Here is a 22,378-nt window from a genome sequence, read left to right on the forward strand (position 1 = left end):
TCAATCTAGTGTTCATCAACAGATGATTAGATAAAGAAAATATTATATATATATATATATATGCAATGGAATATTATTCAACCAGAAAAAAGAATGAAATCTTGTCATTTACGGATGAAACTGGAGGTCATTAAGTGAAATAAGCCAGGCACAGAAAGACAGATATTGCATGTTCTGATTCATATGTGGGAGCTAAAAGATGTTAGTTGCATGGAGATAGAGAGTAGGATGATGGTTACCAGAGTCTGGGAAGTGGGGAGAAGGGGTAAAGAGAGGTTGGTTAATGGGTGCAAACATACAGTTATAGAAGGAATAAGTTCTAGTGCCTGATAACCCACTGGGGTGACTATAGTTGACAACAATAATTTATTGTGTGTTTCAAAATAGCTAGAAGATTTAAAATGTTGTCAACATGAAGAAATGATGTTAATAAATGTGGTTAAGGATATCCTAAATACCCTGATGTGTACATTGTACACATATATCAAAATATCATATGTGCCCCATACATATGTAAAATTGTGTATGAATAAAAATGTATGTGGCATCCAAAGATATTTTGGGAAAGGTAGTAGGTAGAGAATACAGTGCTGTTATAACACATGATGCTTTTTTTTGAGACAGAATTTTGCTGTGTCACCTAGACTGGAGTGCAGTGGCACAATCTCAGCTCACTGCAAACTCCAGTGATTCACTGCAAACTCAAGTGATTCTCTTGCCTCAGCCTCCCGAGTAGCTGGAGCTACAGGTGTCTGCCACCATGCCTGGCAAATTTTCTGTATTTTCGGTAGAGATGGGGTTTCTCTATGTTGGCCAGGCTGGTCTCGAACTCCTGACCTCAAGTGATCCAACTGCCTCAGCCTCCCACAGTGCTGGGATTACAGGCGTGAGACACCACACCCAGACCACGTGACGCTTTTACAATGCATAATACTTTACCAGACACTTTCTCAAACATCTCTTAATTCTGAACACAAACCTGTAAAGTTGATTACATTGTTCCTTTGTGTCCCCGAGTCTCAGAGAGGTTAGATGACATTTGCAAGGCCACATAGCCAATAGGTGGCAAAGAAAGAACCATAGAAAGATTTTCAGGCAAAAAATCCAGTGCTCTTCATATCAGAACTATTTCCAGTTCCTTGGGGCTATTTCCCATGACCGTGGAACTATTAGCCTCATGAAACAAAGGTGAGAGGTCAGGGAGAGACTCACAGATACTCATGGTGACTAGTGTTTGAGCCCTTGCTATGGCCTAGACACTGTGCTACATCCTGGTCATCCCTCATCTTCTTGTCTACACACTAACTGCAGAATTTGATATTGTCCCCATTTTCCGGGAGTTTAGACAAATTAGGCAACATGCTGAAAGGTATGGTTGTTCTAGGGCAGAGGTAGGATTTGAATTCAGACCTGTCTGAACCCAGTGTTGAATCTCCTACAATGTTCTGTTGGAAAACAACGTTCTTGGAGAATGTAAACCTATGCCATGTGATGGGCTGCCTGAAACTGACCTGTAAATGCAGTGATAAATGACCTCTAAACCCTCCATACCACATGAGGCTAAGCTTTATGAATGTATGTATTTTATCCTGGTGCACATTAATGGGATTAGAATTCTTCCTACTGTTTGTTTTTTAATTTATTTACTTATTTATTTATTTATTGAGACAAGGTCTGACTCTGTCACCCAGGCTAGAGTGCAGTGGTACAATCACAGCTCACTGCAGCCTCAGACTCCTGGGCTCAGGTGACCCTCACACCTCAGCCTCCCATGTAGCTGAGACTACACACACATGCCACCATGCCTGGCAAATTTTCTAAATTTTTATAGATATTGGATCTCGCTATGTTGCCCAGCTTATCTCAGACTCCTAAGCTCAAGCGATCCTCCTGCTTACTATTTTAGAAACAAAATAATGCAGAGGAAGAAACTGGGAACTTCATACCAAGTCTCTTCGTGTGACGCCACTAACAATGGCTAAGAACTCTAGCTGCTATGGACTGAGTGTTTGAGATGTGCCACGCTCTGTTTTAAGCACTTTGTGTGGATTATCTCATTAAAACCTCTCGCCATCCCAATGAGGTAGTTACTCTTGTTATCTACATTTTACTGATAAATTTTAGAAAGGGTAAGTAAATTTCCCGAGGTTCCAAGAATTCTGGTTGCCCCATCCTAATGCTGCATCCCATTAAGACAGATTTATTAGGACTTTTTATTTTATTTTATTTTATTTTATTTATTTTTTGGAACAGGGTCTCATTCTGTCACCCAGGCTGGAATGCAGTGGTACCATCATGGCTCACTGCAGCCTCAACCTCCCATACTCAAGTGATGGGACATATTTTCATCTGGGGCCCTTGAATCCTTTCACAGTTCCCCTAAGCACATTGGATATTTATTATAAAGCAAAAGTAGCATCCATTGATCTAGACTCATCAATAAAAAAGGCCTTTTATGTCCAATCTCTCTCGATGAAGTGTTATTTGCCTTCCCTAACGGACCTGAAAAATGAAGTCAATAGAGAGATGAAAGGAAAACTTACAGCTTCACTTTTATAATGTCAAGCCATTCTTTTTCTCTCTTCTGAAGTTTCCTGAAACACAAACGCTTCCAACATCCCTGCCTGGATCCTTGTCTAAATTATTTACCACAGATGCTTCTTGCCAGTTTTTATCTGGAGGAGTTTGGTGTTTTCACTTTGACCCTGAATACCAGTGCATGCTGGCAGCCACAATTGTTTCCCACAGCAGGGCAATTTGGGGCAGTGGCCTGGGGCGGTGAGGTTTTGGGACGGCAGGGGCCTACTGCTGCTGAGAAATCAGTTACAAGGATTCCCAGGCACCCAAGAGGTCCAGGACTCAAAGGTATCATTGGAACGATGCTGTCCCTGAGTCAACATGGAAATCAGCCGCTAAAGCACAGCCCTGCTCCCCTCCACTCCCAGCCTTTCTTCATCTGTCGTGCTTGCTTCTGTCTCCATCCCTGCCAACCTCAATGAGAACCACAGTCATTTGGAGCTGGAGGAGAACTTGAAGATCATCTAGCCAAGAGCCATCTAGCCAGACTGGAGTCTGAGGTTGCAGTCAGTCATGATTGTACCACTGCACTTAGCCTGGGTGACAGAGTCAGATGGACCCTGTCTAAATAAATAAATAAATAAATAAATAAATAAAACTAAAACAGTTGAAGAATTCTAATCCCATTAATGTGCACCAGGATAAAGTACATACATTCATAAAGCTTGGCCTTAAGGGTAAATTTACCCCACTGCATTTATAGGTCAATTTCAGGCAGCCCATAACACAGGCTTAAGTTCTACAATAATGTTGTTTACAACAGAGCATTGTAGGAGATTGAACATCATGTTCAGACAGGTCTGAATTCAAATCCTACCTCTGCCCTAGAATGACCATATCTTTCAGCACATTGCCTAATTTGTCTAAAAAGAGAAATCGGAGGCCCAGAGAGAGAAGGTGGTCCTCAGAGCCCAGCTCCTAGAGCTCCGTTCACCATGCACCATGAGCTCACTCTCATGGCCAGCCATCTGTACGTAGGGGAAAGGAGAAGATTGAATTAGAGGCAGAGTCTTGCTCTGTTGCCCAGCCTGGAGTGCAGTGGTGCTATCTTGGCTCACTGCAACCTCTGCCTACCAGGTTCAGGTGGTTCTCCCACCTCAGCCTCCTGTGTAGCTGGGATTACAGGTGTGCGCCACCACTCCTATTTTTTTCTTTTTTTTTTTTTTTTTGTATTTTTAGTAGAAACGGGGTTTCACCATGTTGGCCAGGCTGGTATTGAACTCTTGACCTCAAGTGATCCTCCTGCCTCGGCCTCCCAAAGTGCTGGGATTACAGGCGTGACCTACCACACCCGGCCAAGAAGACTGAATTTGGCAGCATCCCCATGATGAAGAGCTCAGGATGTTTTCCAAAACATCCAGCTAAGCCAGGTACTATGGCTCACACCTGTAATCCCAGCACTTTGGGAGGTGCGCAGATTGCTGGAACTCAGGAATTTGAGACCAGCCTGGGCAACATAGTGAGATCCAGTCTCTACAAAAAATTTAAAAATTAGCCACGTGTGGTGGCCTGTACCTGTGGTGCCAGCTATGTGAGAGGCTCAGGTGGGAGGACTGCTTGACTGCTGAGGTGGGAGGTCGAGGCCGCAGTGAGCTGTGATCATACCACTGCACTTCAGCCTGGGTGACAGAGCAAGACTCTGTTCCCCATCTCCCTAAAAAAAAAAAAAAAAAAAAAAAAAAAAAGGGCTGATAGTGTGGAAGGAGAGTGAGACTCCACCTCACCCCACCAAGGACGAGGTCAAGCTATGAAAGACAAATGCAAATTGCTAGGCAGGAGGCTAGGAGATAAAGGGAGGGTTTAAGGAGGAAGAGAGAAAGAGCTCTCTCTTTCCAAAGAAGAGAATGGAGCCAGCAAAATAGTAGGGGCTAGTGGGCTGTGTATTTGACCCCTCTTCACAACCCAAAATCTTCAGTAAAATAAATATGCACACTCACAAAACATGTCATGAGGGGGTTTACAGCAGAAACTCACATAGGAAACCAAAAGGATACATTTGTTCCATGCTGTTCAGGAAAGAAACAGTGTACATGGAAACAAGAGTTCAGGGGCCAGAGGAAGCCATTAGAATCTCAGTCCCCTGAGTTGGTAAATATCTAGGGGAGGAGTTTGGACCTCCACAGGCCATTGGATTGGTTGGGAGTTGAGCCAATTGTACCTAGATCTTCAAAATGCAAGGGCTGACACGTGGACTTGAAGGTGTCTCTGGGGATGCAGCAGGAGTCTCCTGCAGTGTGCCTGGCCCACCTGAGGATGGCCCTGAAGGATCTGGGTCACACTGCAAAGGATTTAACCTGGAGAAGGAAAGGAGAATGGAAGGTGGAAAAGAAATGAGGCAACAGCCTGCAGCAGGAGAAATATTTAGTGTAAGGGCGGGATCCCTGTTGTAGTCAATTCAGGCTGCTAGAACAACACACCATAGATTGGGTGGCTTATAATCAACAGGAATTTGTTGCTCACAATTCTGGAGGCTGAAAGTCTCCTGGTGCCAGAATGGTTAGGGGCTAGTGATGACCCTCTCCTGGGTTGCAGACAGCTGTCTTCTTCTTGTAGCCTCACATGGTGGAAAGAGAGCTAGAGAGCTCTCCAGGACCCCTTTTATAGGGACACTAATCCCATTCAAGAGGGCTTCATGCTCATGGCCTAATCACCTCCCAACAGCCCCACCTCCTAATACCACCCCATTGAAGGTTAGGATTTTATTAGGTTGGTGCAAAAGTAATTGCAGTTTTTGGCATTAAAAGTAATATTACGTGGATTTGAAGGAAAGCAAACATTCGGTTGATATTAATCCCTTTATCACTGAACTCAGGGTCAATTTGGTGTGAGTGGACAGGGTAAGAGAAGAGGAATAGAACACACCACCCCCTCTACTCCTTCCTGATGTACCCATCTGCATGCTGGCCAGTGACCACCTCCATGCCTCATTTGCCACCTTCATTAAAGTCAGAGCCCCTTAGTTCAAGGAAGCTCACATTCAAAGAAATAGCACAGCAGATAAAACAAATGTAAAAGCTATTCTCATGTTTACTGAGGTTTCTCAAACACCATTTATGGAACCCCAATGTATAACCCATGGCAATACTTACTAAACTAAATTACTAAAATTTCTTGTCTTCCCCAGTGCTGGCATACCCTAGAACTGCCTCTTCTTCCAAATCCCAACTCCAAACTCTCCCTATTGAAAATTGTCCACATCTCTACCTCTCTCCTCTCCCCTTTTTGTTCTAGATCAACTAAGCCCCTTCAACTTCTCTTTTCTTTTTTCTTCGTTTTTTATCACTACCTTGATCCTCCTCAGCTAAGGGGAGTCAAGGAATTGACCCAACAAGCAAGAATCCTTCCTTTGCCCTCCTGCCTCTCCAGTCTCAATTCTCAATTCTCCTAACTGCATCACAACAAGGATGGGAACAAAGCTGGTGAAACCAGAAATCTCCCCTGAGGGCCTGGGAAGAAAGGCTAATGGGCAAAAGTAAATTCACTCTCAAATGAGAAGGGTAAACAAGGCTGGAACACATCTATTATTACATCTTATCACTACCGCTAATGGAACATGCACTTTTTAGGGGATTTAATTTGTGGCTTATAAACTGTCCCAGCACACTCACAAGTACGGCCTGCAGTTACTGAGTAAAATCTCCAAGAACCTCTCATATCCAGGCTTCTTAGTGGCTCAATGGGTGAGGTAGATCATTCTGATGTGGCTACTTTTGCCTTCCCCAGTGGTGTGAGCAAAATGAACAATGCAGACGGCTCCACCTGCCTGAGCTACTAGTGGCCCCACTTCAGAGGCTCACTCGATATCCATTGTTGCTGAAGAATATCTGGAAAAGGAGCATGGACTCTGCTGAGAAAATCATGATCTACTCCATCAAGGAAAAGGTGGAAAAGTCCATCCGTAAGTCCCTGAGATAAGTGAGCTTAATTGAAGAATTGTGGCCTTGTGACTCCTGGAAACCCTCTAGGCTTCCATCTTAGGAGGCAATTCCATTGATTTGAGGTCATGGCTCTTGGAAATGTGGGTTCAAGTGTGAGTGCATTGTAAATCAAATACGCACAGAACAATGGGCTCCAGTCACATCCTGGCGAACACTATGAGAACTCTAGCACCAAGTTTACACAGGATGTGGCTCTGTCTCCAAGTGTTTCAGAAGTGAGTTCAGGCAGGAAAAGTTCTACTTCCCAGATAACTGAAGGCACTTTGTTTTTAACAGCCAAACTGACCCCACACACAAAGCAAATGGGAGTAAACACCATGGAAAATGTGTCCAGAGGATAAATTACCATTCATCATTTCTCAGATCACCAAAAGCCAAGGTCAATGTGAAACTACTGCCAACTGCAATCTTTAGAACTGAAATTTGAGGATGGGAACTGAGCAGGCCCTATGATGACTTAAGTTTATTTGTGTAACTCTGTATAATTGAAATTCACATAAAGAAGTTCATGATTTATGCCCATAAACCAAGGTTTCCCGATGGGCATCAAAAGGGAACAATTCAAATTGGTAATATTCAGCTGTACATAATTGTTTTTTCTTTTACAAATTTAAAAGTAAAATGATACTGCCTGGAACAGGTGCTTTAAAAAAAAAAAAGGTAAAATGACTGTTTAATTGGGTTTTTCTTCTGTTTTTAAATTTTTTATTCAGATTCTAAAATTACCTGAAGAGCTGGAATTAAGTTTATCAAGTGAGTAAGACAAAGAGTCTCTTAAAGATGACTTCTTTAAGCTTTAGAAGTAATCTTAAGGATTATTGGCCGGGCGCGGTGGCTCAAGCCTGTAATCCCAGCACTTTGGGAGGCCGAGACGGGCGGATCACGAGGTCAGGAGATCGAGACCATCCTGGTTAATACGGTGAAACCCCGTCTCTACTAAAAAGTACAAAAAACTAGCCGGGCGAGGTGGCGGGCGCCTGTAGTCCCAGCTACTTGGGAGGCTGAGGCAGGAGAATGGCGTGAACCCGGGAGGCGGAGCTTGCAGTGAGCTGAGATCCGGCCACTGCACTCCAGCCTGGGCGACAGAGCGAGACTCCGTCTCAAAAAAAAAAAAAAAAAAAAAAGGATTATGACTCATTTAGATGAGTTTGTGAGGAAAGATAACGCAGCACCTCTGGAGATTTCTCAGTGAAAGATGGATTCTGTTGTTGAGGGAAGAGACCTGTGTGGCCTCCATTTAAGTCTATTATCTTAAAGATGGTGAATTCTGAAGAGGTCTGCTAACAATGTGATTCTGCAGGTCTTTTACTTGCCCTGCATGTCTTCAAAAAACATTTCAAACCCTCAATAGCAACATGTTATTAGAAAACATTGGAAAATGAATATAAACCTTCCAAAGAGAAATTGAGTTCCTACTAAAAAAGAAATAATCACCATGATCATGAAGTGAAAATATACTTTTACGATTGGGACAAAAACATATGTCTGTCCTTGTTAGTCTGATTTTTTTTCTTCCTCTAATTACAGGCTGTGTGGTCTAGGAAATAAGAGAAAACTACCAAGGATTTTATTAGTATTCTTGAAATAAGAATACACAATATACTTTCAACCTACTGAATTAAATTAGCTAAGCTTCATTTTTCTCTGCAAGAGACTGATTTCAAATTAGTGAGTTTTCTAAGACGCATGAACAGCAAGCAATATGTGAAACGAACTTAATATATGGTCTGGCTCCAGGGGCGGCCAGTGCTTCTAAATGGTTCCTGTGGACCTTGGTTAAAATTTATATGCAATGTCACATGCACCTAAAAAGACTGACTATGTCTTGTCTTTCAGGGGACCTTGAAGGAAAAGTGAAATGGCTGGACAATTTCCAAAAATTTAGATACCTACAGGAGATTATAGCGTGGCCACCGCTTTGGGATAGAGATAAAAGGTTTTTCATTCCAGAGGTACAAAAAAAAAAAAAAAAAAAAATCAATTAGGACTTCTGTCCATTTCTGGAAGTTGGGCATTCAGATAGAAATACAATCATTTTAGATGTCCCCATCTGTCCACTTGAAGAATAAATCTAGTTTCCAGAACAGGAAGTAAAGTCTTCATCTGTAGGGCATTGTGTGCGGGGAGGCTGAGGTCGCTGTGCCATTCTTATGATGGTCCTTCTGAGAGGTTTTTTCATTGTTTCCCGTTCCCATGTCCGTCTGCCGGCATTTCCAAATGTCATGAACTTTCTAGATGGAGTTGATTGCCCCAGCTTTTTAAACATGTTCTCTTCCGATCACTAACAACATCTCTTTTATTTTCTCCCTTGTTTTACAAGTGTTTGAAACACATCTTTAAAGAACACACAGCAGAAAACATCTTGTCACCAACCAACAGACACCTTCTCTATGAAGGAAAATTGACTCTGGCAGGTAAATAACTGCTTCCTTTAAAAACCCAGCATCTGTGCCGCCTTGTATCTTGTTTGACTGCCAGTAATTGAAGAGCAGGAGGAATTGTGTTTGCCTATGTTCCAGGTGATGGAGGGTGTGAATCAGAGAGCACCCTATGGAGCCATACAGACTCAGGCTTGAATGAAGACTTCGCAACACAGCTAGCTAGGTGCCCTCTGTTTTCTCTCTGCAATGGGATAACTGTAATTATTCCATAGGATTGTTAAAACAACAAACAAGAGCAACTTAGCTCACAGTCTGGGATCTAGTAAACTCTCAGTCAATGGCAGGTGTTATCATCACAACCGTTGTACTCCTCCAATGAGCCAGACAATCAAGCTCTCACATGTTTATGGAGAATCTATAATATAGTACAAGTTGTGCTAGGTAGGTGCCATTGGAAGATATAAAAACGCATTCTGTATAATTCTTTCCCTCTAGTTGGGAAGCTCTGCCTTATTACCAGACCTGCAGGATAAGTTCAGAAAAGAAGAGAGTCCTTGAGGCTGGAGTGCCCTGAGAGGCTTCGTGCAGTCCGTGGGACTGGAGGTGGGCTTGGAGGGGCAGGAAGGATGAGGTCAGTGGAAGGACAGGAGGGAGGTCATTCAGATAAAGAGCAGAGCCAGAGAAGTCTTGGAGACAGAAGTCCCTGCAGAAGCTTAGTTTCTAGCAGAGTACATAGGAAGCCAAGCCCCTGGGGCTGACTGCCTGGCTCACTCCCTGCTCAGCCTTTTCTGCCTGTACAACCTTGGGCCATTTACAGTGATCTCCTGTGCTTCAGTTTACCTTTCTTTATTGTGAGGATTAAATGAACCAACAGATGTATAAGCACGCAAAAGAATGATTGACACAAAGTTCACGCTCAATAAATATCATGATGACCAGAAAGGCTGCCTGGCTGAAATAAGATTTAGAATCATTTATTTATTCATTTCTGCACAAAATCTTGACCAGGTACCTACTGAGTGTGAAGTCCTGTGGGATGGGAGATTGCGTAACAGTGGTGATGTGATATCTGGTGGGGAGGGGCTGGGAAATAATCCCTTAATACGTGTATATTGAAACTCTGCTCTATTTTAGAGGTAGTCTGGATGTCAGGTTAGGATGTAAAACCCCCCTGGCAGCTGTTAAACAAGGAAGATAGGCATGTCCAGTGTTTTATATCCAAGGGCTTTTTCATACGTTGTCTCTTTCCAGTAAGTTAAATAGAGAAGTTGCTTTTAATCCCTTGTTACAGGTGAGAGATTTGGGGTTCAGGGAGGTTCTGTATCATGCCCAAGTTCACCTGGTGGGTGAATGACAGAGTACCAGCTGGAGCCAGGCTGCGTTGGTCCAGCTGGCTTCCAGAATCAGAGCAACTGCCTTGGAAACCAAACAGAAGGACCCAGCCAGGAAACTGCAGGCAAGCAGAAGTCATTGAGCTCTCAGACAGGGAAGTGATCGGTTAAAAGGGTGTTGAAGAAAGCATTGTTAATAAGCAGTCTTCAAAATGGCATAGAGGAGACCAAAGCAGAGAGATCAGTGGTGAAACTGGAAGTTCAGTGGTGAACAGTATGAAGTGAGAAGACTCTGGGCCTGTCTGTTGCTCTACCATTTTTAACCTGTTGTTCACCCACTCCCCACTTTCATTTGAAAAGATAACAATTTTAACTTTTCTTTAATGTTATTTACAACTTCAAAGTAATTATATTTTATGACAAGAACAAATCAAAGTAATAAAACAAAACATAATCTGTGTTCCAGCATCTATCTTTACCTCCAAAACTAGCCTCACCTGAAATTATGTGAGACTTTGGTTCACGCCTTCCCTCTTCCTCCCTACCTCCCAATACTGTGAGATGCACCAGCTTCTCCTAAAACATTAGAAATGGGCATGATGGAAAAGGATACGGGAGATATTGCAAAGGCAAAACCAGGAGGACTTTATGATCGATAAAGTGGATGAAGAGGAAATGAGTATAAAAAACTGTTCTAATCTATGTATCTGAAAGTTTTGTTGATAATGTCGTGGGTGGTAGAGGGAGTGGGGTCAGGGAGTCAATTTTAGGGTTCAGGTTTGGGCATAATAAGAACCCACATGGAAGCTGGAGGAGCATCTCCTTGTGGGTGAAAGGCTATGTCAGATGTGAATTCATGCATCGCATGGGTTCAAAGTGACTGTCATAGATGTGTGGATTGGAAGCTCACCTAAGAAAGGCTCTTTACAAGCAGACTCAACTTTTCCAGAAAATGCTTCTTGTACAGTCAAATGTGGTAGCATGGAGATGAACTACGTAATGTCACCAACACCAGGCACTTGTTTAATGGCATGAGCTGTATTAGTCAAATTCCATCAGAGATGGAGACTCCATATGATGTAGTCTACATGGTATCAAGTCAAGTGCAAAGTCATGAGACTGGACTCAGAGATGAGCATGGAGATTTAATGGGGCAGGGTGATAGTGTTGAAGAAACAGGACGTTTCGCTTCTTGGTCTTTTGGCTAAGATCAAGTGAAGAAACAGGACATCATTTTAAATGAAAAAAGCATTGAACCAAAAGTCAGGGGATCTAGCACCAATTGTAGACTTTGGGAAAATTTAAATGCTCTTATTCTCTTTTATAAATGTTATTGCTGCTGCTGATAATGATGATGACAATGAGGATGAAAATGATGTGATGATACCTAACACATACAGTGTTTCCGAATTTCTTCCAGCCTTAAAAACTGTGCTCTTATAACCAAATAAGTATACTTTCTCATTCCCAGAAGGTACACATTTTCATAATTTGTTTCATAAATTGCTTGGTGGAAAACTAGGGCTTCAATAAATGGTAGCTAAAATAATTATCACTTTCTAGAATAATGTATGGAACATTATCTAGAATAACATCTGGAACACGTAGAAGGTGTGCTCCCTGCGTGTTTGTCAAAATAAAATAGTTGAAATTAGAAGGAGAAAACAAAACTATTTCATTTTGACAATGATCATTGAGCTGACACGTACATGAGTAGCAGAGGATGGTAATAGCACATTTTACAGGTTTGAAGGTTGCTGTGGACTGAATTGTGTTCCTCCACAAATCACATGTTGAAGCCCTAACGTCCAGTGTGACTATGCTTGGAGTAAGGAAGAAATGCAGGTAAACTGAGGGACTCGGGCTGGAGCCTTGATCTGATAGGATTAGTATCCTAATCAGAGCAGACATCAGAGAGCTCACTCTCTCTGTTTGCCATGTGAGAACACATCCAGAAGGTGGCTATTTGCAAGTCAAAAAGAGAGGCCTTATCAGGAACCAAATCGACCAGCACCTTGACCTACTTCCCAGGCTCCAGAACTGTGAGAAATAAATTCCTATTGCTTAAGCCACCCTGTCTGTGGTATTTTGCTATGGCAGGCTGAGCTGGCTGTTCACAGGTCTAGTGTTGTACCATTTCTAGCCCTGTTTATCAGTTGGCGTATAGATTCAGCGACTGGAGACAGACAGGTTAAAAAAAGATAGCTTATTTCTCTCTTGTTAAGTCTCAACCTATATGACAACTCCACTCCATGAAGTCATTAGGAATCCAGATTCCTGCTGTCTTGTAGCCAAATCTAGGGTATTGCCTTCTTCTGTGTGGCCCAAGGTGACTCACCAATATGTTTGCTTTCTACCCAATGAGAAGGAGAGACAGGGACAAGAGAGCTAGGCCCTGCCCTTCACGAATATGACTCAGAAGTTGCATACTTTGGCTCACATTCCATTGGTCAGAATTTAGCTCCTTGGTCACACTTGGCAGCAAGAAAATGTAGTCTCTATTCTCTGTGGATGGGTCCTCACTAAAAGTTGGGAATTCCATTGCTACAAGAGAAGGGGAGAATGGTTTTCAAGGGACATCCAGGAGTCTTTGCCACAACCTGATTTATGAAAAATTAAGTTTCTGATAAGATTTTTTTAAAACTATTCAAGGACTATTTAATTTGAATAAAATAACTGATTTCTCCTCTGTGCAAATATATAAAAAATCTTTTCTCTAAACTTAGAATAAGAGGGGATAGAAATGAATCCTAAATGTTGTACCGACTGCTTTAAATCTTCCAGTGGTAAAAACATATAAGAAAGAACTTCTAGAACAATATGTATAATAGAATAAGCTGAAAAAAATTACTGAGTTTTCCTACGATTACTCTAAGCACTTGTCACAACCCCCTCTAAAAACCTTTTCCTCTGAAATCACTTACATTTAACCCTTTTTTCTAATTTCTAAGGGATAGAGTAGAATAAGGAAGGAGATGCCTTATTCTAATATTTGGTTTCTCTTCTACTACTATTCCCTTCTTAGGGAAAACTGAAGAAAAGCTTTTTGCCTTAAGTAACTATTAAAGCTAATATCAGAAAAGGTTGTAAATATGAAACACATGGAGAATATCTAAACATTTATAGACACATTCTAAAACTTGAGAAATAAGTAGTTTTAATGACTGTCAACTTAGGCCGCCATAACAAAATATCACAGACAGGCTGGCTTAAACAGCAGAAATTTATCTCTTACAGTCTGGAGACTGAAAAGTCCCAGGTCAAGATGATGGCAAATTCAGCTCCTAATGAGCACTCTCTTCAAGATGAGGGGTGGGGGACAGTGGGGTATCTGGTGTCTCAACAGAACATTAATTCTACTGGATCAGTGCTCTAGCTTTATTAACTCATTTTACCCTAATTACTTTCTTACTCCAAATGCAGCCACACTAGGGGTTTAGGGCTTCAACATATGAAATTTGAGGGATACAATAGCATAGTTCATAGCAGTGAGAAAATGCCTTTTCTCTGGTTATGTGTGCCTTTGCCAATAACCACCCAGAGGAATCAAGGGGCAAAAATGCTGCAAGTTCAATCAGTTGATGGATTTACTCTCGGCTTAGTTGAAGCCACTACAAATATCATCTGAGTTATTTTAGATTCAAATGAGACACATCATAAATTCAATGTCTTTAATGTTAGAAGCTTGGCCTCTCATCAAGTCTCTGCTTTAGGAATAAATAAAGCAATTCAACATTGAGGCGGGCAGCTTTGTGACCTACATGATTGGAGACCCTGGGGTGCTGTAATAGCCACCTGGTTTTGTTTTCTAAACAATTAACTGATAAAAAAGAGAAAAAGAAAGAAAGAGAGAGAGAAGGAAGGAAGGAAGGAAGGAAGGAAGGAAGGAAGGAAGGAAGGAAGGAAGGAAGGAAAACTCTTCTACTTAACAGTTTCAAGTCCCCATTTCAGCTTCTCTTTTTTTCCGCAGAAAGCACAAGATTCCTAGATGTTTATCTGTTTCTCTTCAATGATTTCCTCTTAGTTACGAAAACTAAGCGCAACAAAAAGGTAAAATGCTGCTATTTCAAAATACGTTTCTAAACAAGTTTGCTAAATGAGTTTAGAAATATTTCTAAATAAATTGTGGTAAAAATATAAAATATTCCTTTACATCAGGCTGAATCTTTTCCTCTAAAAAAATGAAGGCACTATAAAATATTGACGTTTTTAGTCATAAAGCTCTGAATTAAATAAATAAAACAAACAAACAAAAAATGCGAGTTGCATTTCTCAAGAATGTCAAAAGAGGAATACATTTTTAGAACAACTTAATCTATATACTTGCAAGCTAAGTCCCAGAAGCCACAGGACTTTGCCTGACCTGCCCAAGCAAAGGAACTCAAAACATCTATGTCCATTTTGGCCCGTTCCTTTACTGAATTGGCCACCACAACAAAAACAGCTAGAGTAGGACCCCTCTGAACTGTCTACTGTCTTGTGTCGAGGTGGTATTCAACACTCATTCTTATTTGAAAGCTCACATTATTTCTGAGAAATAATGATTTGGGGGTGGAGATGAGAGGGAGCCCTGATCTCTTCGTGTCTACCTATATAAAAAGTGTAGAAGCCAAACGTGTATGCAACTGGCATCACAGACAAAATGAGTCAACTAAGAGCTAGAGCTGCAAAATCTCTATAGGGAATAGGGATTTTTTTTCACGTTACTTAAGTATTATTTGTTACTATTATTGGTGGTGTTATTTTTACTACCCATTAAGCCACTGATCTGTTGCTGGTCCCCAAAAGGCTTTCTGTCTAATTTACTATTTCACAATCTGTTTCCTGAATGGTGTGTTTGAGTGGTATCAGGTAGGGAAGTTTCTCTAAGGCTCCCAGACATCCGCTCGCAGAGGTGGGAAGAGAAATGCAGTGTCTTCAATAGTCGGAGATATCTAATGTTGCTTTATTCCATTCATTTCTTTACCAAGTGACTAACCTTGCATAGATAAGATCATGAGACTAGCTATCTCATATCTTTTAATAAACTAAGCTTCTACATGCCATGTTGGTTAGTTGAGCTAAATCTTTAAGCAATAAAATGATACCCATTAATCAATCTATGAATAGGTAATCGGTGGTTGGGGAGGGAATGGGTGTACAAGAATATTAAGAGTCACAGTTTCGGAATTTGTATGACCTCCCATTATAAGTTACTCAGACTAGCATGTCTGAACAAGCCAAGTTCTGAAAAATCTCTACCCCCTTCAAAAAACCTTGATGCTTGCATAGCTGACCTTCACATCAATTAATGGTACAAATCAGAGTATATGAATTAATGGCAGCCCATGTCGGACATATAATAAACTGATATTCTGGTTTTATGCATCACAAGTTGATTCCTAAAGTAAGGAAAGGTATCAGTTTACATGCCTCTTTGCTATTTTATGTACAATTTATACCATGCAGGTCACAATTTTTAATTTTTACCCCCTTTTGGAAAAAATCATCATCTTATGTGCTCAAAACAATTTAAATTATTTATAAATTCTAGAGCATAGAATCTATTTAGAATTCAGTATTAGACCCCAGACATACAGTTGGGAGGATCATTTCAGCCCACGGATTCAAGACCAGCCTGGGCAACATAGTGAGATCCCATCCCTACAAAAAAATGAAAAACAAAATTAGCAGGGCATGCATGGTGGTGTATGCCTGTAGTCCCAGCTACTTGAGAGGCTGAGATGAGAGGATCACTTGAATGTAGGAGGTTGAGAGTGCAGTGAGCTGAGATCGCACCACTGCACTCCAGTCTGGGTGACAGAGTGAGACCCTGTCTTGAGAAAAAAAAATTGTATAACAATAATAAAATAAACACTTTGCTATAAATCACTATGCTTTGGGGAGATGCTTTTCAAGATTCAGAAAGAGTAGTAAAATTTTAGGCAATAATAGATTTTAGGCAATTGTTTCTCAGAATCTATTTGCTTACAGATGCACTTTAGGTAAGTGTGCCAATATTTATTTCCTGTTTATTGCATTATTTTTCTTGTTAATTTCAGAAACTTGGAGGCTCAGACCCTGGTTTAATGTGTCCTTCTCTTACTCCTGAGTTGCAAGCAGTAATAAAAGAGGGTGGTTCGTGTACAGTACTCGATCAGCCTATTCCACTAGATAGGTTGGTAGTCAAAAGTATTGAACCACTCCATATGTCAGGTATGTGTCTGTTTCCATTATTCAGCTCATCACAGAGTTTTATGTTGGCCTTTCTTGGTAGCAGGACATAAATCCAATTTAAGTCTTCATAAAAACAAGACTGTGTTCCTATGTGTCTATATATCTTTCACTCTATGAATTAGTTATGGTGTCCAGTGCTTGAGTGATAGCTCTTGTTACTTGCTAGTTGTATGACCTTAGACAAGGCACTTCAGTTTTCTAAGCCTTGGCAAAATAGGGATAATAATATCTATTTCAGTGAGTTTCTATGAAAATTAAATAACAAATGTGATGCATTCAATAAATGATAGTTGCTGCTAATATTGTTACCTACAGTATCATCATTAATACTATTGCTATTATTAAAACACTGAGAAACCATTACCAGATTGCAAGAGTAAGATATTTTATTATACTCTATTAAAATAATTATGCCAGATATATATATTCATATATATACACACACATATACATATGCATGTATCTACATGACACATGCATCAGAAATATATATCATTTTTAATCTTTTATTCAAGTATTTCTTGAGTATCTCCTGAGAGCCAAGAACTCAGCAGGCCCTGCAGATACAAAGATGAATAAGGAACAGCCGTTGGCCTTGGGGAGCTCTTAGAATAATGAAAGATCAGTAAATCCTCTGTCAGAAAGCCCTGGGACTCTGAGTTACTCCAGGACATTTCAGTCTACTCAGGGCTTGAGTGGGCGGCAGTGTTCAGGAGGAAGCAGACACCACTCTGCCTTGGCTAGAGGCTCCTAGACCAGCTGAGGCCAGGCAGGTGGGGACTGACTTCCTGTCCCCATGGGAGGGGCTGGAAAAGAGAAAGCGCTCACCATCCCCCTCAATTCCCACTCCAGCAGCCAAGCCCAGAGCTTCAGTGATGAGCATAGGACTGACTCATACATAATAGAGAAACCTTAAAGAGTGAATGAATGAATATACAAACAACAGTAGCAAATACTTACATAGTTATGCTACATAACTAAGTTATATATTTAAATGCCAGCTGGGTGCAGTGGCTTATGCCTATAATCCCAGTACTTTGGGAGGCCAAGACGGTAGGATTGCTTGAGGCCAGGAGTTCGAGACCAGCCTGTGCAACATAGTGAGACCCAGTCTCTTATTAAAAAAAGAAAAAAAATAGGCTGGGTGTGGTGGCTCACGCCTGTAATCCCAGCACCTTGGGAGGCCAAATTGGGCAGATCACCTGAGGTTGGGCATTTGAGACCAGCCTGACCAACATGGAGAAACCCTGTGTCTACTAAAAGTACAAAATTAGCCAGGTGTGGTGGTGCACACCTGTGATCCCAGCTACTCGGGAGGCTGAGGCAAGAGAATCACTTCAACCCAGGAGGCAGAGGTTGTGGCGAGCCAAGATCAAGCCATTGCACTTCAGCCTAGGCAACAAGAGTGAAACTCCATCTCAAAAAAAAAATAGTGAAGTACAGCAGCACACACATGTATTCCCAGCTACTCAGGAGGCTAAGGCTGGAGGATGGCTTGAGCGCAGGAGTTCAAGGTTGCAGTGAGCTGTGATTGCTACTGCACTCCAGCCTGGGTGACAGAATGAGACCCTGTCTCTAAAAATAAAAATAAATAAATTGTAAAAATTTTAATGCCTTACATATTAACCCATGAATTAATATAACCTCTCTCCAAGAGCAGAAGGGAAGCCTGTATCCAGAAAGATAGCTTCTGCCTCCTGTATCCATTCTTTCTATTTTCAGTAAGATTTGATGAAAGGTAACAGGGCAGACCTTAAAGCCTCTTGTATTTGACTTGACTGGGACCAAAATCTATGTAGGCCAAAATCTGCCAAGCCAGACAGTGGTTCAGGAGCAAGCCACAAAAGGGGTAGTCAAGGTTGCAAAACCTTTGCTTGGTGAGTGTGCTCACTTTCAGTGTGAGCCTCTTACCTGCCCAAGGGATGGCAGAGGAATGCAGATAAAACAAAACTTCAGTATGTGGCGGCTAGAAATCACTTCTGTTCTGTAATTTGTTTAGTTTACTTTTTCATGGGGAAAAATATCATAGTAGAGGGCGTCCTATGCTAGGAATTTCTTCTCCTGCTACAGTGGCTATAGTTATAGATTACTATAGATTGGCTATGTTTATAGTTAGAGATTGTGGCCTGACACATAGACTTGAGTAAAGAAAGGTGCCAGAACACCCATGAGGAAGAGGAAGCAGCTCGGCTGAGGGTTCAGTGTAGTCACAACCTGCCAACTTGAAGACTTGAACTTTATGGGAAATCTGACATCACTGGATTACCTTGAAAGATGCATGTTTTTTCTCCTCTATTTCTTTTTTTTTTTTAATTAAAAAATCTTTTTAAAAACATTATGCTTCTGGGAACAGGCACAGTGGCTCACACCTGTAATCCCAGTACTTTGGTAGGCCGAGGCAGGCTGATCATTTGAGGTCAGGAGTTCAAGACCAGCCTGGCCAACATGGTGAAAAAATACAAAAAAATTAGCCAGGCATGCTGGCACACACCTGTAATTCCAGCTACTTGGGAGACAAAGGCATGAAAATCACTTAAACCCAGAAGGCAGAGGTTGCAGTGAGCCAAGGTCACACGACTGCACTCTAGCCTGGGTGATGGAGTGAGACTGTCTCAAAAAGCAAAACCAAAAACAACTATGCTTCCACCGTTTTATTTTCTGATTTTAATTACCGTCTCTTGTTCCTTTTAAAAATATTTTTCTCATTCTTTGGGCCTATTAACTTGACTAATTAGATACAGTACATGAGGCAGAGTAGCTATAGAGTAGGAAAAAGTAAATGAGGACAAGAGAGAGATTGAGCTCTGGAGTGAAAGACCTAATTCCAAATCCTGGCTATATCATTTATAAGCTCTGTGACCTTGGAAAGATTAATTTGTTTCCTATTTACAAGTAGGAATTAGCTGACCTATCTCATAGGGTTGCTATGCAGAGAAAAAACATAGTATGGTGCCCAGTACATAGAAAATGCTTTTAAAATGGTGTCAATTATTGTATTAGAATGTCAGTGAAAAAAGAGCTATTCCTGCCTATATATGATACTCTCTCCAAATTGTATTTCACAGGCCTAGCTTAGCAGGTCCTTTCATTTATAAAGTCCCTTGTACCTATACTACAAACCAAATGGAGCAAGGATGCCTGGAGTAACTTAGAAGTACAGTTACAGTTTTTGAGGAAAATGAATTCCAAAAACCAGCCAAGAATAACAACCTGGTCTTTAAAGCCTCACCTTGCTACAGGGAATTTATAAGGCAAAGAATTATAGAGTAAAACAAACACAGCCAGCTTTTTTTTTTTTTTTTTTTTTCCCCAGAAAGTCATTTTAATAGGTTTAAGTCCTCTCACTGAAGAGAAGCTGGACAGAATTTTATGGCCTCTCCTTAACAGACTTTATTTGTTGTAGCAGAATTTTAACAGACTTTATTTGTTGTAGTAGAATTTAGGAATTAGGATGTTTAGATTGTTATGAGTATAATCTGTGATACTGGGGTAGTTCTTGCAGTTAAGTAAATAAGTATTGACCGGGCATGGTGGCTCACACCTGTAATCTCAGCACTTTGGGAGGCCGAGGCAGGTGAATCACCTGAGGTCAGGAGTTCAAGACCAATCTGTCCAACATGGCAAAACCCCTTCTCTGCTAAAAATACACAAAATTAGCTGGGCATGGTAGTGGGTGCCTGTAATCCCAGCTACTTGGAGGCTGAGGCAGGAGAATTTCTTGAACCCGGGAGGCGGAGCTTGCAGTGAGCTGAGATCGCGCCACTGCACTCCAGCCTGGGTGATAGAGCAAGACTCTATCCCCCCCCACCAAAAAAAAAAAAAAAAAAAAAAAAGAAAGAAAATAAGTATTTTATTCACTTGGATTCTGAAAGAAGCCCAACCCTCCTCAGATAAGCCTGAGTTAAACTAACTCCAACAAATACAAATAGTGACAGCAGACAAGCATCAGCTTAATGATCAGCAAGAATATGTCACTTGCTCATTTTTTCTCTTCTCTGAAGTACTTGATATGGGCAGGAGACAGCCCTGGCCTGTTTTTGTTTGTTTGTTTGTTTCTAAACACTGACTATAGAAAGAATGTACAGGGCCAGGCGCCAGTGGCTCATGCCTGTAATCCCAGCACTTTGGGACGACGAGGTGGGCAGTTCACGAGGTCAGGAGTTCGAGACCAGCCTGGCCAACATAGTGAAACCTCGTCTCTACTAAAAACATAAAAAAATTAGCCAGGCATGGTGGCGGGCACCTGTAATCCCAGCTACTCAGGAGGCTGAGGCAGGAGAACTGCGTGAACCTGGGAGGCGGAGGTTGCAGTGAGCCGAGACCCCGCCAGTGCACTCCAGCCCCGCGACAATGCAAGACTTTGTCTCAAGAAAAAAAGAATGTATAAGCTTCAGAACTGTGTTGTATTAGTAATTCAAAGAAGAGACTTTCATTTGAAAAGAGCTCCTGCTATATTAAAAAAAAGAAATCTGCTCTCCCACTCTCTCCTTTTCTTTGAGACCAGCTAGAAAATGACAGAACAGGCTCTCTCTTGCAAACACAGAAACCATGCCAACGTCTCTTTTTGTTTTGTTTTACATTTCACCCAGTTTGGTGGATGCTGGATTTTATTTGAGTGGTTTTTGGCTTTTCTTGGCCTGAAGTATTCAGGTGGTTTTGTATTTTTGCCACGTCTTAATTTGTTTATAAACCGTGGTTGGATGTGACTTCCCTTTAAACACAAAAATAAAAATTTTTAAAGGAGTGGTGAGGAAGAAAAAAGAAAATACTATATTGTTTTGTATATTTTTATTTATATTTTCACACACACAAAAATCTACCTCATATGCTTAGCTTGTTCTATGAGGAGGGGCCCATACTTAAGCCATAGTTGCATTTCATCAAGTATCAGAAGTCATGAGCTAAAGAAGAAAGGGTTTTTATAGTAGAGTGGGCTTTATTTGGACATAGTGGAGTCTTGGCATTGAAACAAAATTAAAAAAAATTTATAACCTACATAAACCTCCCACCCTCATTAAAACAAAAATAAGCCAAATAGAAAACAAACCCCAGGTTCTTGTACTAAGAAATTGTTTGGATTTCATATGAAATGATTTGGCTTTTTGTCTTTGTAATATCTTTTTCTAGTCTTTGGGCTGAGAAATGCTTTTCTTATACAACACGAAAACAGATATCGACAGTGTATAGCAGCATTCTTATTACAAGCCCAAACGGAAAACATCAAAGTATGTATTTTAATGTTGTGGGTCTTTGATTCTTCAGAGTTTACATAAGCTCACCCCCAGCCTCTTAAGTAACAGTGAATGGAAAGTTTTGTATATTTCTCTCAACCACTTGGGAAGGGCAGATTTGGGAGGACGGGAGGGATACATCTAGTCCATATAATGCTCAAAAGCCTCAGTATTTACAATTTCCTCACACTTGCAGGGTTGAGGAACAATTTCCTCACGCTTGCAGAGTTCTCCTCCTGGAGAAGCTCAAGAGCTGCCTGAGTTCTGCAGTTTCTGTAGGAAATGGGGGAAGCATCGATTTGGATTGCATGATGAACTTTCAAGACGCTCCAATCAATTTCCTAAGTGCATATAATAGGATATTAGCTTAAGGAGGGCCTGGTGCAATAACCATCTGTGTCAAGTCAGCTTGTCAACCTTTGAAAAACTGCCATTGTTTTTACAGCTATGAAGTTGAAAGAGCAGTTGCCTGACTCTGGTTTCTCTATCTTAGAAGTTTCTATTTTTGAATTTCCCCTGGTAGGCTTTCATCATAGCCACAATGTGGCCAGACAATAAATGCAATATTCAATTTCCTGGGTCACTGCCCTCTGTCTCTTTCAAATTATACTACAGGTTGAGAACTTGTTTCCACAGAGAATGGATATTCCAGCAATGCCATGTTCAAACTACATGTATTCTCAGTACTCATTTTTCTAATGAGT

General features: G+C 41.1%; 1 protein-coding gene across 3 annotated transcripts in view; it reads left to right on the top strand.

Moving 5' to 3' along the window:
* The window catches only part of PLEKHG7 (pleckstrin homology and RhoGEF domain containing G7), a 69,281-nt gene that overhangs the window by 44,343 nt on the left and 2,560 nt on the right, over positions 1-22,378 (top strand). For all 3 annotated transcript variants that reach the window (XM_050747177.1, XM_050747174.1, XM_050747175.1), the window contains 6 exons: positions 6,301-6,475; positions 8,352-8,467; positions 8,836-8,929; positions 14,198-14,277; positions 16,269-16,422; positions 21,571-21,668. In XM_050747177.1, coding sequence (XP_050603134.1) covers positions 6,301-6,475; positions 8,352-8,467; positions 8,836-8,929; positions 14,198-14,277; positions 16,269-16,422; positions 21,571-21,668 — 717 coding nt within the window. The remainder of the gene's footprint in view (positions 1-6,300; positions 6,476-8,351; positions 8,468-8,835; positions 8,930-14,197; positions 14,278-16,268; positions 16,423-21,570; positions 21,669-22,378) is intronic.

Source organism: Macaca thibetana, chromosome 11, assembly GCF_024542745.1.
Source record: "Macaca thibetana thibetana isolate TM-01 chromosome 11, ASM2454274v1, whole genome shotgun sequence".
Taxonomy (NCBI): Eukaryota; Metazoa; Chordata; class Mammalia; order Primates; family Cercopithecidae; genus Macaca; species Macaca thibetana.